This window comes from Gekko japonicus, unplaced genomic scaffold, assembly GCF_001447785.1.
Source record: "Gekko japonicus isolate JY-2015 unplaced genomic scaffold, Gekko_japonicus_V1.1 scaffold1403, whole genome shotgun sequence".
Lineage (NCBI taxonomy): Eukaryota > Metazoa > Chordata > Lepidosauria > Squamata > Gekkonidae > Gekko > Gekko japonicus.
Window position 1 is genome coordinate 248,674 of NW_015174317.1, and position 15,154 is coordinate 263,827.

The window sequence follows — 15,154 nt, forward strand, 5'->3', positions numbered from 1 at the left end:
CAGAGCGGCTTACAAACTCCTTTCCCTTTCCCTCCCCACAACAGACACCCTGTGAGGTGGGTGGAGCTGAGAGAACTCTGACACAAACTGCTCTTTCAGGAACAGCTGTGCCAGAGCTTGTGACTGACCCAAGGTCACATCAGCAGGTGCAAGTGGAGGAGTGGGGAATCAAACCCGGTTCTCCCAGATTAGAATCCACACATTTAACCACTACACCAAGATGCCATTTCGTTTTGTGTCACTAAATCACTATCTCGAGGCTGCTAAGGAACAGGATATTTTGACTGACTCCTATTCTCTAGAGCAGGTATGAATTTAGCATTAGTCAATGCAAAACTGATTTAAACAAGTACCTGCCCTGTAGCGTTCATACAGTAGAGCTTTTATTTGCATTCAGCCTGTTTTATAGGTAGGATGAGGTTTACACTTAGGAATTTAAGAGGGATTGACAGGCATTGTCCCAACCCCTTTCAGCTCACAGAATGACCTCGTTTGTGTAACTAACTGACAACCAAGTGCTGTAATTTCACAGAATCATTACACATCTTCAACTATTGATTTGTACCATTAATAGTATCACTGAGTACACTCATATAGTTAGTAAAGACTATATCTAAGATGTGTCTAGCAGCAGTAGGGCACAGTCCTAACTTTTTCCACCTGTGTTTCTTAGGGTTGGGCAATTGCAGGGTTGCCACTAAAATTTTATTTTTCATTTCCCTGACTTTTCCTGATCAACGTTTGTCAATTACCCTGACCACCATTCAAATATAACCACAAGTTAAAAAATGAATAGGTTGTGTTGCATTAATGCAAGGCTTAAGGAAATGTTCTACTCAACAACTACACAAGTCTCAACTGCAAAAATATTTGTCAAAGTAAGAGATTTAATATCAGCTTCTTTCAACATTAACTGCAGCAACATCTGTTTTGCAATTGCACTAAAAATTACACCAAGATACAAACTTCAATTCAAGTAAACTCTGAATGCTAACAAATGACATGACATTTTTGTTGTTGTTTTAAAGGTACACTAAAAATTATATAAACGTTCTATCTAAAATGGTTGGGAAAGGGCATCATTGAGTTCTACTTGTACTCTGCTACTTCTCTATTCCAGTTGCCACAGGAACAGATCATGCTCTTGCAGCACCAGGTCAAAAATCCACTGCTTGAATACAGGGGTCATTTCCTCCAGGAGCGCACAGGAGCGGAGCTCTGGCAGTAAAGAGCCCAGGGGGCGGGCACATGCAACAAGCCCCACCCCCTGCTCCCAGCAGCCCTCAGTCAGAGCAAGAAGCAGCCAGGTGAGTTGCAGAGCCCCCCCCAAAAAACAGTCCAGTGGCACCTTTAAGACCAAGTTTTATTCAGGTACAAGCCCTCCCTCCTCTGCAAGGACAGATCTGCATGTGTCCCCCCCCAATAGCTAGCAATCCAAAAGAGTCCAGTGGAGCCTGAGCGGTGGGTGTTGCCTTCTGACACACTTCCGGTGATGTCAGGGGGTGTGGCATATGCAAATGAGTTATGCTAATGAGTTACGCTAATGAGCTCCTGCACCGCTTTTTCTACGAAATGACCCCTGCTTGAATATATTTTAATCACAATTTCCCTGACTTCAGACCAGTTTCCCTGACTTTCCCTGACCAATTTCCATTTCCCTGACTTCCCCTGACTTCCAGAAAGTGGCAACCCTGAATTGTCATTTTGTGTGCTATGGGACTTTTCTTTGTGTATTTGTGCTCATGGAGAAGAACTGTAAGGAATCGAAGGCTGGACAGATGTCAGAGATGGGAAGGTGAGCCTCCATGCTCCAGCAAAGCACCTCTCACGTCTTTCATCCGTTCTCTTGCATGGATGCATGCATGCATGCATGCGCAATCACTCAATGCAACCAAACTATACATTATGTATTGCAGACGTATAAGTATAAAGCTCTTTTGTGTTTGGGCAGGGGAAGGCAAGGATATACATGTTTTGATAAAAACACTTATCATATATTGATATCATACCTCTGGATTGAGACTAAATGCTTTTGCTGGTTTTCCCACACAAAGGAAATCAAAAATAATTTCTTTCATTGCAAAATCCAAACGTTCCTACAGGAGGAAAATAGTTAAAATAAAATCTGTAGTACATCAACTATGAGTCCCACCAAAAAGAATAAATGGCTGAGGTTTGTCGTCCACCTCAATGGTGGCAGGTGGGGAACTCCAAGGCTGGCTGGAGAATGGGATCCCTCCCCCCACTTGCTTGTTTGCCAGTGCTTGCATTGATATTTTATTGATATATGGAAAAGAGACCACAATATGCAATTATTTTTCTTAATCTATTTGAAGGCAAGGGTAAGAAATTGACTACTGCTTGGATCGAACACATTTCATACCTGTGCAATGAACTGTATAATTTTCACAAAGATGTTTAGAGGCATGTCTCGTGGTACCACACCTCGGGAACCTTTTGGGAAAAGGGTTGTGATGATTGTTATAAGCCGACTGTAAAACAAAAAGAAAAGAGACAGGTTCATTCTTAGAGAGGAATCCATGCATCATCTTCTTTAAACATCTGAAAGTACTCTGGAAAAATCCCAATGGAAAAACACAGATGAAAGACAGCCTATAAGAAAAGGTGTCCCCCCCCCTTCAAATAAAAAGAGACTTAAGGGCATAGTGCCTATCATTCATCCCAAAGGGTGAGCAACAGTGTGCTTTTGTAAAACAAATCCCTCCCCCCTATTCACACATACACAAGAGGACTCATACATAAATTGTTGTTGTTGTTATCATTATCATCATCCTGCCCTCCCCACCAAGGCAGGATAAATACATATGACTCATCCCATCACTTCTAGTTTGGTCATAAGTGTAATAAAATAAGGGCATATCCATACTAGGGTATGGAGTTTTTTTTCCCCTGCTTGTGGAAGGTACTTCTGCTGGCCGAAGAGTAAGAAGCAAGCTTTTTCCATCCAGTTCTCCCCTCCCACTTCAACCCTCTTTACCCCATACATATAATGTTCCTGAGTATATACTGATTGCCAGGGATAACTGTGGGGGAAAAGAGCTAGTTGCAAATTCAGGTGGGAAACTTCCACTTCATCTAGCACAGTTCCACTAGTTTTAGCCACAATCTATCAAACAAAAAGGCAACCTTGCATACATGTACACCGACTACAGAATCCAAGTATGAGAATTCCTTTTTATACCTTAGAAACTCCTCTCTGTTCACCAGAACTTGTGAACTTGTTCATTAATTTCTTGAGGAGGGTGCCATTTTTGAACTTCCTTCTGCACAAAATGTGTGTAGTTATATGGTAAAGGTAAGGGTAAAGATTCCCTTGCTCGAAAGCCAGTCGAATCCGACTCTAGGGTTGCGGTGCTCATCTCCGTTTCAAAGCCGAAGAGCCAGCGCTGTCCGAATACGTTTCCGTGGTCATGTGGCCGGCATGACTAAACACCAAGGCGCACGAAACGCTATTACCTTCCCACCAAAGTGGTACCTATTTATCTACTTGCAATTTCTTGCTTTCGAACTGCTAGGTTGGCAGGAGCTGGAACTAGAGACGAGAGCTCACTCCATCATGCGGCACCCGGGTCTCGAACTGCTGAACTACTGACCTTCCACAGCCTGCAGTTCAGCGTCTTAACCACTTGAGCCACTGCAGCTCCACAGTTATATGGTACCACAGCACAAATTCATTCATTACTTAAATACACAATTAAAAATCAGAGCCCGAGGCCTTCAGTGGAGGAAGCTCATATCTATACAACACGGAACACACAAAGATGAATACTGAACAATGGGAAGAAATGAAACTGCAAGAGATGTCACAGGGAACACTGGTGCTGGTACATCATTGCCAACACAAGCATCACAGGATGTCCTTTAGGGTTGCCATGTCCCCTTGTTGCTCCGGCAGGGGGATCTGAGAGGCATTCCAGGATACCCCTGACATGATGACATCACCCGGAAGTGATGTCATTACGCCAGAGATGTAACGAGGGGACACTCTGGTTTAAGGACAAAACTCTATGGTAAAACTGGCTTAAACCCATAGAGTTTTGCCCTTAAACCAGAGTATCCCCAGCACAATGACGTCAGTTCCGAGTGATATCATCACATTGGGGGAGTCACGAGGGGACGTGGCTGTTTGGGGGCAGGGTTTCCCCACCGGCCAATTGGCCGGTAGCAGGAAAAAGCCCCCAAAACCAGGGAAACTCCCATCGTAACCTAGGGACTGGCAAGCCTAATGTCCTTACAGTTGATTGGGAAGGTAGAGAGGTGGATTGGCCATCTTGATCAGGAAGAACACTTGCACTTGGGGCAATCAGAAAGATCCCAAGGGGAAAAAAAACGAAAATAAAGATCCCAAGAAGAGTTCTTGTCAACTGACAATTGTCTACTTCACTGTCTGACAGTAAGATATTAAATTATTTGACAATGTTGAATATTTAGTTGCAAGAAATTCAGTTAAAGCACCACTTCTCTCAATGCCATAAAATGGGTTTAGAGAGTATCCTGGTTCTTCTCAAAAATGTTGTGTGGTAAAATTTTAAAAAAAGGACATTTCATCTTTTATTATTGGGATCTTCATCTAGGTCAAAGTTACTTTCATAAAACCATTTGACCACTGTAGGGGAAACGTTTCAATAATAATGAAACCAGATCGCAGTGAAATTGCAATTGCAGAAACATTACCTTTGGGTAGCTGTATTGCTTTCACATTTAATTCTAATCATGTAAACCCACAGCAGTCTGTAAAGAGATTCCAGTGCAACTCGAGCCATTTTGGGATCCTTGTTCTAAAACAAACAAACAATAAAACCCACAAGTATACAGCAATTTTCAGGCACTTCCCTTCTAAACTCTTCAAAATCTTTAATTTATTTACTACATATAGAACAGATGCAAAACTACTGGCTAGATACATTCTACCTTTGGATTCATACATATCTGAAAGACTTTCTAAATACTTACTTCGAACAATTGTGTTCCGATGGTTTTACCACAAGGCCCTTGGACACCACAGGAATGGTGGGAAGGATTATGTTCACTTTTTTTGGTAACAGAGCTATAAACTGTGAAGGTTGAGAATTTCACAAAGCATGGATCATACGCCTATTTGGAATTAGTAGGGTCGTAAATATTTGGCTATCGTAGACTTGCAATGAAATCCTAAACAGAGGGCCAAACTACAAGTGACAGAGGGCACACATTCGTCCTCTGGCTACCGATGCCATTTTTAAAGCATTTGTAGTTCTTTAAAATTTCCTGCGAGGACCTGATTCAGATTGGGTGAGCAGTGCTGCAGCCTCAGGACCTTGTTTCCCCAATCGCCATCAACCAAACATTATTTTTGCATTGTCACTTTTTCCATATTTAGCGTCTTGCGCTATAGATTTGGAATCTAATTCCTCAGTGCAACAAAAGTCACACATATATTGTGTAAGAATATTAACTCTGGCAGGCTTTTTCTATCTCTGAAGCAAGCAGACAACTGAGCTGAAAACAGGATTTAGTGTTTTGCCACCTGAATATCAGCATCTTATGCCACAAGCACATATGTAGTTCTCATTATTGATTTAAAACAGACAGCTATGAGAATCTTTAGCATATATTACACCTTTTAAAGATACCTATATATATAAAAACCTCAATAAGTGGCTTTCCTTTACCTCTGATTTGTTATCTTACTACTTGGTCCCAAAACAATGTCATCGATACTCTCCAAGTCCCAGTAACATTAACTGAAAAGAATGGTTACTGGAAAGCACAAGCCTCTTTACCAAACTAAGGGTGCCGTCCTTTGTACATTTGCCTGGGAGTAAGCAACAAAAAACATTGTAGGACTTGCTTGTTCTGAACAAACTCACTAGAATTGTGCTGAAAGGGAGGGGTTGGCAGGTTACACCCAATGAGCCAAGAGGCAAGGATGTGAACTGGAGCTTAAGAATGATCAATATTAGACTCTCTTAAAGGGGGTGAAGACCAAAAAGGTCTTCTGAGATCTCTTAATAGAGCTGTATGACTCTGTTATGTGTCTTTTAACTTGAGCACTGTCCCAAGGGCACATGTGATACAGAAATGTAACAAGAAGTCGTACTGAGGCTGATGTATATCCTCCCTCTTGTTTCCCTGCTTTTGGTGCAGTAATGACAACAGCCTGGGTTTTGATTAAGCACATTTCCCAAGTAAAAAGCTGTAGTATGCCAAGCATTGCAAGTATACTGAAATGGGCGGACCCCAGCAGCAACACTAAGTAATGCACTCAAATAGACAATTAAGCTAACACAGAGGATCAGCATGAAATAAATAACACAATTCAAACATTGTTCAAACTTCAAAGGTATAAATACATTCAAATTGTGTAGGTAAAAAAACCACACACAAGCCAAACAGATTAGCCCAAGTTTTAAAAATAGGCGGAAATTGAATTCGAATGGCAGGGTTGCTTTGTTTTGAAAACATACTTGTGATAAGCAGCTGAACATAAAACTGCCATCAGACTGACCCTTAAATTATTTTTCTTACCAATCATACATCAATTTGACACTAAAAGCCATATTTCAATTAGTTAAAAAGGGAAGCTTAGCCATCCAGTGATGCATAAATATTCACAAAACATAACAGCAGAATAAATAAACAAACCCATCTCTCTCTCTCTTCATTCACCTTATCTAACCCTACAGCAAAGGCAGTTTTCTTCTGCACCACATATTTTTTATTGTGTTCTCTACTGTACCTTTTAAACAATCTAAGTCATGGGACATTTTTTATTAACCAATCAGATTCTAAATATAGTTACTAGGTAGCCCCAAGAGTTTCAGTGGAACTTCAGGGTAAATATCAGTGCTCAGGGCTACAACCCACCATCCCAATCTAAGGGTGTGGTAGAGACACAGGGCCTTATGAAGTGCAATCCTATGTCTGGAAAGAGGAAAGAGGAGCAGAGCTGCCCAGCTCTGCCCTACTTCCTGGGAAATCCTCATCTGTTCTCTTATTTCTTTTATTTCCACCTTCCTGCCATCATGAAAACCAAGGAAACAAACATGGGGTTCCCAGAAACCACCCATCCATGCATTCATAAGACCAATATTTGCTTAGCTTTAGCAACACTGTTGTATTATGACTCTCCATGTGAGTACAAGAATCTAACTTATACTGAGTCAAACCATTGGTCTACCAAGGTCAACCATTGTCCGACTGGCAGTGGCTAGAATTTCAGACAGAGGCCTTTCACATCACCTGCTACTGGATCCTTTCAACAAATGCTGGGGACTGAACCTGGAACCTTCGCCATACAAAGCAGATGCTCTATGACTGACTTACAGCCACTCCAGCTGTATTCTTATTTGCAGTTATGTCCAGAGCTATCAGAAACAAAATATGTTGCCTGCACTTCAGAACTGCCAAGCTAATAAGCAGTAGATTCACCCTATACACCCTGCAAGCTAACAAAATATTAACAATAACAAAAACGGGATACTAACTTTGAGATTGGACAGACAGTTGTTGAGGAAAATATGCCATCTGTTTAAAAAGAACTGCTTCTGACTGACACAAAGCAGGCATGTTACTAGAGGATACAAAGCCTAAATAGGAGAAAAAGAAGATGACATGGAATTATTTGAATGACAACAAAAGAAGAAACTAATTTATCACCAGATACACAGTAAATATTAGTGGTCCATTTCTATTCTCTGCTTCATTAAATGTGTAAGCTAACATAAACACACTGCTCAATATCATATTTTAAAATGAAGCTGTTATGAATTTTTATGATTACTCTGTATAAATTTAGAATGATTGTTTTCATTAGAACATCAAATACTTCTGTCTAGCATTATCCAGAATATCTGAAGTATGGGCTAACACTTTGTAGCTGGAGAGATACAGTTTGTATAATATTCAAAAGAAAGTTGCATTAAATTATAGAGAACCACAGCTGTTCAACTTCAAGAATTCACTATTACTTGTCAAATCGCACCCCAAGCCAGGCTCTCCTCAAAATCCACTGGCATACTGAGACTGAAAGTGATCTCAGAGGCTAAGGGAAGAACTGTACTAAGCAAAGTACATAAAGTAATACTAAGAAACAATGCTTCTGCTAGTGGAAGAACCCTTCTGTACCACTAGATGCAACCCAATGGACTTTAGTGACGTTCAGCTAACTCTGGATATACCAGTGAAGACACAGAGCCTATTAGATGAAGTGTTAATGGTTTCACAGAAATAAATGGATTCTAGAAGGCCAGGACTTTACTGCATAAAGAAATCAAAAAGTAACTTCAATGTTATCAAAAACATGCAAACTCCCAGTTTGCATCATCTGTTTTGTGCCTTCCTGATCAGCTCTTCCCAATATCACTTTCCTTGTTATGTTTCTTCACTTCAATCCCCACAGAACAAAATTCTAAATCCTTCCAAAAGCCACATCTGTGAGGCAAAATAAATTATTCAAAGTATGCACATTTACTTATTGAATTTTTTATTTTAATATTTTTATGTCCATCCTACAAACTTTACCTTGAAAACCCACATACCTGCAATCTGCAGAAATAAAAATTCCTTTTGCCTCCAAGATCATTTACACTACTTAAACATATTCAAGTGGCATGATCCAGCCATTAGAAGGCACTCTTAAATACTGCTGATTTCAACAGAAGAATTAAATACCCGATTACATCTTTCTCACATAAATCAGCAGAACTTAGAAGTGCGTAACCCCAGTTGAATTGTGCCAAATACTATTGTTTGCTTGTGAAAGCATTACAGAATGTGTTACAAAACTGGACCCTTAATTTTCCAATACTTACAAGTTTCTTTTGTGTATTTTAGTCACTATATGTGAGGAAATATACATCAAAGGCAGTCTGGAGGAAAAATGAGTGCTGCTGCCTAATATTCACTGAACTGTCTATGAATTCAGGATGATGTCTCCCTCTTTGTGTTTAAGGAAAAGAAGATAACTTTTTGTAAAGGTCCAGGACTTCAGAATGTATTAGCAGAGTTCTCAGCTTAAAATTACTGTGACCCACTTGAAGAGGCAAAACGCTTAAGGCATCCAGTGTCAAATTGACTCATATCTTCATTTAATTCAGCTCTACTACTGCTTCCCAAAAAGATATTTCTATGCCACAGTAAATCTTACTACAAGTGGTAGAATTCTATTAAATACAGAGGGGAGAGGTTGTCATATATTGCTCCACTTATGAAGAAATGTTTTTTAATCATTGAGAAATGCCCTATTAATTTGTATTGATGAGTAACACACTTCCCTTCACTCTTCCCAGTCCTCATACCAATCACTACAGCAAAGACTGACAGACGATAGAAGTGAAATTATAACCGTTGTTAAAATCAGAAACCAAAAATATCACTAAATCTGACAGAAACATAAGCGCCAGATCATACATAGGATGTTTTATTTTTATGAAGGAACGATCAACTACATTTAAAGCAGTAAAGTTTTGCATGTGGAGTAAAATACTAAGAAATATCTCTGAAACAATTTCAGTGAGTCTTTTGAGAGAAACATGCCTAAAGATATTTCTGACTAAGGATTTTAGCTTCAGCATTACTAACCAGTGAGTGCTTCTTGCGGGAAGAAAGCTCAAGTGTTGTGTCATACAGACTTTCAACAAAGTTCCTCAAACAGGGGACATTCACTTCATTTTTAACAGCCTGGAAAGATACTGCAAGTCAACATAAAGTCCTCTCTCAAATAAGCATTTCTAATCAAATTTGAACAATCAGGTAAACAAGAGAAACTTACAGCAGCCACTGGAACAAGAATTTCAACAAAAAGTCCTGCTAATGCATGCTTGATATCTTTGTCTTTAACTTCAAGGAAATAATGTGCACATTCCTGGAAGACAATTACAGAGAGAAGAAATCTGCATATAAGTAAATTAAATTTGCAGTTTCGTTAAGGCAAGGAATGTAAAAGTTGTGTTTTTGTTTTTTTAAAAGACCTTGTTTCTTTAAATTTTGATTAACATGAAAACAAAAACATAATGATGACAACAAATTTGTTAAGTGCTTACAGGCTCTGTACAAGAGTTAATGAAAATAAAAATAGCTTTCAGTCCATGAGACTTGACACAAAACATGGAGAAAAGTATAGAAGACTATGAGCAATAATTCAGAAACCATTACTTGCCATCACCATAACCAGAAAAAATGAATTATTAAAGCTATTTTTGGAATATGAAAGATAAAGATGAACTTAGGCAGATCATGAGAGGGAAGGCAGGAAGGGTTGCCTCAATACTTAGTTCTTGTGGCCTTTTATTACACAACCAGGGAAATGTTGACCGCTACTTTGGGGTCAGGAAGCAATTTTTCTCCAGTCCAGTTAGGCTGGAGATCCTGGAGGTTTTTTGCCATTTCTGGATGTGGAAACAGCAGTCACTGGTTGTGTGTGTGTGTGAGATATTTGTGAATTTCTTGCATTGTGTAGGGGGTTGGACTAGATGATCCTGAAGGTCCATTCCAACTCTATGATTCTATAATTCTATGAATTATATCAGGTTAGACAAAAGGTATAAGAAAGTGAGCCTTTAGAAGTTTCTTAAAAGAAAAACAAAGTAAGAGAGTATGACTAAGAGACAGAATTCTACAGGCAAGGAGAAGTAAAGGAAAAAGCATGAAGGGAAGTAAGAAGAAATGCATGTTGTGAAAGGATAAAGGAAAAAAGACTAAGAAGGAACATAACCTATGATAAGGGAAGGGACAGAGAGAATGTATACGCCATCAAAAGAATCAGTGCAGAAGCATGAGATTATAGAAAAAGCTTCAAGTTGTCAATTATTAGACAATCACATCACAAACATAGGAGCCTCCATGTTAAAAGCAGATTCCTGGAACACACCAAGCAGCCATATGTAAAAATAGGAGACACATCATCGTGCATGAAAAACACAAACCTTAATCAACAAAGAAACCAGAAAACAAGCAGAACAACTACTCAGGGGATATTTTTTCTACACATCTGAATTATACTAGAGTATTTGTGATCATCTGAGGAGTGCTGGATATTATAATTGCCCAGGATAAGAGCTGTACATAAGAGATACTGATGAGGTCTGCACAACTTATGACCCACCATGCCAAAACACAGCCAATATATTATGGCCTTTCTGTTACTTGATGCTCCCCTTCCCCATTATCACCAGGCAAACAGCAGAAGCTGGAAGTTCTCTGAACCTCAGCTAGGCCTCCCTATAGTTATTCGGCAGCATTCAGCTTGGAAGGTTACAAGTTACGCATGCTAATATTAGACTGGCCAATGGTATTATCACCTAAGCTAAAAGGCAACCAATTGTACATTCAGCAGACCAAGAAGAAAATGTTTTAGTAACACAGGTTTATCCAACAAGTGCAGAAGAATATGGGAGGTGCTAAATTAAAATTAATAGTTAATCTATTTTCTACCTTTATGTGCTGACTTTGTTCTACAGAAAATGCACATATTTATGCAGCTCCCCTTTGTGACTTAAAGCTTTCTCTTTATGCCTTCATCAGCATCTCCTCAGAAAGAATTTTAGAAGGTGTTGTACCAGCTGAAAAACAATACCTACAAAACTTCTAGAACATAAGTAGAGACTGCTGGATTAGATCACTGAGTGGTCCATCTAGTTCAGCATCCCGTTTCACACAGAGGCCAACCAGTACCCTGAAGGTCTAGCAACAAGGAACAGAGGCCAAGGCCTTTCCAAATGCTGCTTTCCAGCACTGGTATTCTGAGGTTTATTGCCTGTGAATATGTAGGTTCCCTTTAGTCATCATGGCTAGTAGTGACTGATGAGCTCTCCTCCATTAATCTAGCTCTCTTTTAAAGCCATTTATGCCTTATTAAATCTCAATAACATATATTTCAAGGCTACTGGCAGCTTCATGTCTTGTACTCAAAGAGGAAAATTGTATGCAGGTACTTTGCACTAGATTTTGTCATTCAAATACAAATCATGGCATGAGCTGGAAGCTGAACACAGAGCAACACCTCAGCTACAACCTTGTTTCAGCAGGACTTCTCTTACCATGGCATTCACGGTAGTAAGATGTTACTTAAAAGTAATATTTCAAATGGGTTTGCAGTAAACATAGCAGTAGCTTAGTCTGTTTGGCACAGCTGATTACCAAGGGGGTGGAAGGACACTGGAGAGCACAAAAGCTCAATCTATTTTTGCATGCCAGGGACAAGGCTGGTCAGGTACCATATGAAGGAGGTTACTATTATTAGTCATACTGACCTTTCTATTGCACTTTACATGATTTTTCAATCCTGGACTCCTTAACTGTCTTATACCAAGTCAGACTAATGATTAATCCACCTTGGTGTTGCCTACTTTGACTGGCAGCAACTCTCTGGTGCCGTGGGCACAGCAAGCCTTATCTGAGATCCTTTTTGCTGGGGATGCAAGGGACTGAGCTTAGGGCCTTCAACATACAAACAGCATAGTCTTCAACTATTGCTAGCTACTGTTAGCTGAATTCCAGAGATCACAACCCTGGTTGGAAGAGAGTTTGCAATCTCTGTTTTGTTAATGCATGACATTTCATTCACCTCCTTCTCCTCTAAACCACTTTAGCGTATATAAACAACCAAACTTATGTGTGCTAACAACAACAAGGTATTTTCCCAACTACCCTTAAATAGTAAAACATTTATTACTCTCTTCTGTACAATTTTACAGATTGAGACTACATTCCATTTACATTCCATTCCATTAATCACTAGAATCCCACTGATTGTAAAGCATCCATCCAGACTGCACCCTGGCCAAACAGCTTGTGCTAGTGAGACCACATTACCTGCATAAACTGAAGAGAGGCTTCAAAATCCTCCACTGGATACATCTTAATGCGAAAGAATTTCATCCCCATGATTAGACTGATAATGCTTTGAACCACATAAGGACTCTGCTCTTTATGCCTCAGCTCTTTTAGCTCTGCCATAAATTTCTTCTTCACAGCTGGAAATCTGGGGGGAAAGTTGAAGATAATATTCTTTTTCTTCTCCCAAACAACAAGATCAGAAATATGAAGTGTCGGGGCCGGGGTTGGGATGGAAATTACCAATTTAAAAAATCCCCATTATAATTTCTATGATATCTATGAATGCTAGGACTGAAAGGCATGGAACTGTAATGTTAGAAGAAATTATGTGCCACACTTTATAGAATTTGAGTGGCTCAACTAATGCCAACATGTGCATGGCCATCAGGTTTTCAACCAACTGAGAGTCAATTTGCTCTAAAGGGCTCCAGAGCTCTCAAAAGTAACCCACTCACCAGTGTGGCATTAGTACACAGAGACATAGGCATGTTTCATAGAATCATAGAGTTGGAAGGGACCTCCAGGGTCCAACCACCTAAAGTCTTTTCAGAGCAGACTTTGTCCCCCTCACATTGCAGCCCACTGATACCACTGATACCCCCACTCATTTTGTTCCTGGGCTTCAGCAGACCCTCAGAAACAGCAAAGCAAGCAAAATCTCTGCAGTGGGAGGGCAGAATCAGTGGAAACTGCTGTCAAAGACTTAAGTATTATTAAGTCTTTGGAATTCTGTGGTTGGCTACAGACTGTTCTTTTTTCTGTTAGTGAAACAAACAATAAATGAACATGAGGTGGAAAAAAAGATTTCTACTTCTAGGATTCTAAATGAGTTTGTGCTCTATAAGTAAAACAAATACAACCATAACAACTAATTACTTGAGAATAGCATTATGTGGCTGCAAATTATCTGTGAAAGGTTATTAAATTCCAGAACATGATGGACTTCTAATCAAACAGATAGGAAACAATTTTTTTTTACAAATAAGGCCTATCTTTCATTTCCTCCCCCCAAAAATATATAAGAATACCGTGGGGCAGGGGACCTGCAAACACTCATTTTCAGATTTTTCTGCAAACCCAGAGCTTTTTTCAGGTTTGTAGAAAGATCTGTCTTGTGTGTTCATGCATCTAGTCTCTGGATGAAAGTATTCACAGATTCAGCCATGTTTAGAATTTGATATATTGATGGGTGGTCAGTGGACAACTTCATCCCTATATCACACTGAGTAAAATCAAACGATTTTGGATGTTATTAAAAAGTTACTTTTGGGTATAAATCAGTGACCTTTTCCCCTATGTCAAATTACTCAATGGATTATGAAAACAGTCTCCGTTCCTTAAGTCTTTACATAGATGGCATCAATGGAATAAAAACAAACAAACAAAGCTCCCATAAGCCCATGTCACATTTACTTAGATCCGCTTGACTAGATACAGAAGCTCATTCTCTGCCTTCTGTGATTCCATAGGTCTCTGTGCCAAAACACAGTTTGATAAACAGGCTGCTCGTGAGTGGAATGATTTATTCCTTTAATTTCTCTTTCAGGGCAAAAACACACCTGTTCTGTTAAATATCCAGGCTTTCTGAGCAGAAACCATAAAACAGCTCAATTACACCATTTATTAAATATACTTACTTTGCTTGTGCTAGTACCCCTATTACCTCAGCATACAGATCTGCGACAATGTGCATATTTCCAGTGTTAGGACCAAGGTATCTAGAAAGAGATGTCAGATATTTGAGAACGTACAGGAGCTTTAATTGCCACAAATAAATTCCACAGTAAGGTTAGCCTAAGATCATTTAGGTACTCTTGGAAGGACTGTTCAAGAATGTCACACACACTCTCCATGTACAGAGTACATTCCTCGCTTCCCTGAACAAATTTCACAAGATTTCACAAATTTTGTAAAAATATTCCAGAATTCTCCTCTGCCGTATAGGGAGCCAACTTTCTTCAGTATAGAGATAGGTTCTGAAAAGCAGGTGGATGACATACAAGCTTAATCACCATTCTGTGTCTCCAAAACAAAATATAAGTAATGTAAATTCTCTAACAAAAAATACTCAGCACATTCACCAAACTACAACTCCCAGGATTGTCTGGGGGAAAGCCATGATATTTAAACTGGATTAAAATTTGTAATGTATATGTATCTAGGAAAAAGATCTACTCTTCCGCTAACACATTTCAGAAATGTAACAAGAGAATTCTTAAGCCTTAATTCAGTTACAAACAAAATGACAATTGTTCATGACAGCCGTGACCTTGGTTGATCCTCAGGTTTGCATAGGTACTCACTCTAGGGTTGCCAA

The 15,154-nt window shown here is 39.4% G+C and overlaps 1 protein-coding gene across 1 annotated transcript in view; it reads right to left on the reverse strand.

Moving 5' to 3' along the window:
- The window catches only part of FRY (FRY microtubule binding protein), a 168,086-nt gene that overhangs the window by 116,536 nt on the left and 36,396 nt on the right, over window positions 1-15,154 (reverse strand). Inside the window, 8 exon segments of the mRNA XM_015424198.1 lie at window positions 2,010-2,096; window positions 2,384-2,492; window positions 4,696-4,799; window positions 7,488-7,589; window positions 9,583-9,681; window positions 9,773-9,865; window positions 12,814-12,982; window positions 14,475-14,555. Coding sequence (XP_015279684.1) covers window positions 2,010-2,096; window positions 2,384-2,492; window positions 4,696-4,799; window positions 7,488-7,589; window positions 9,583-9,681; window positions 9,773-9,865; window positions 12,814-12,982; window positions 14,475-14,555 — 844 coding nt within the window.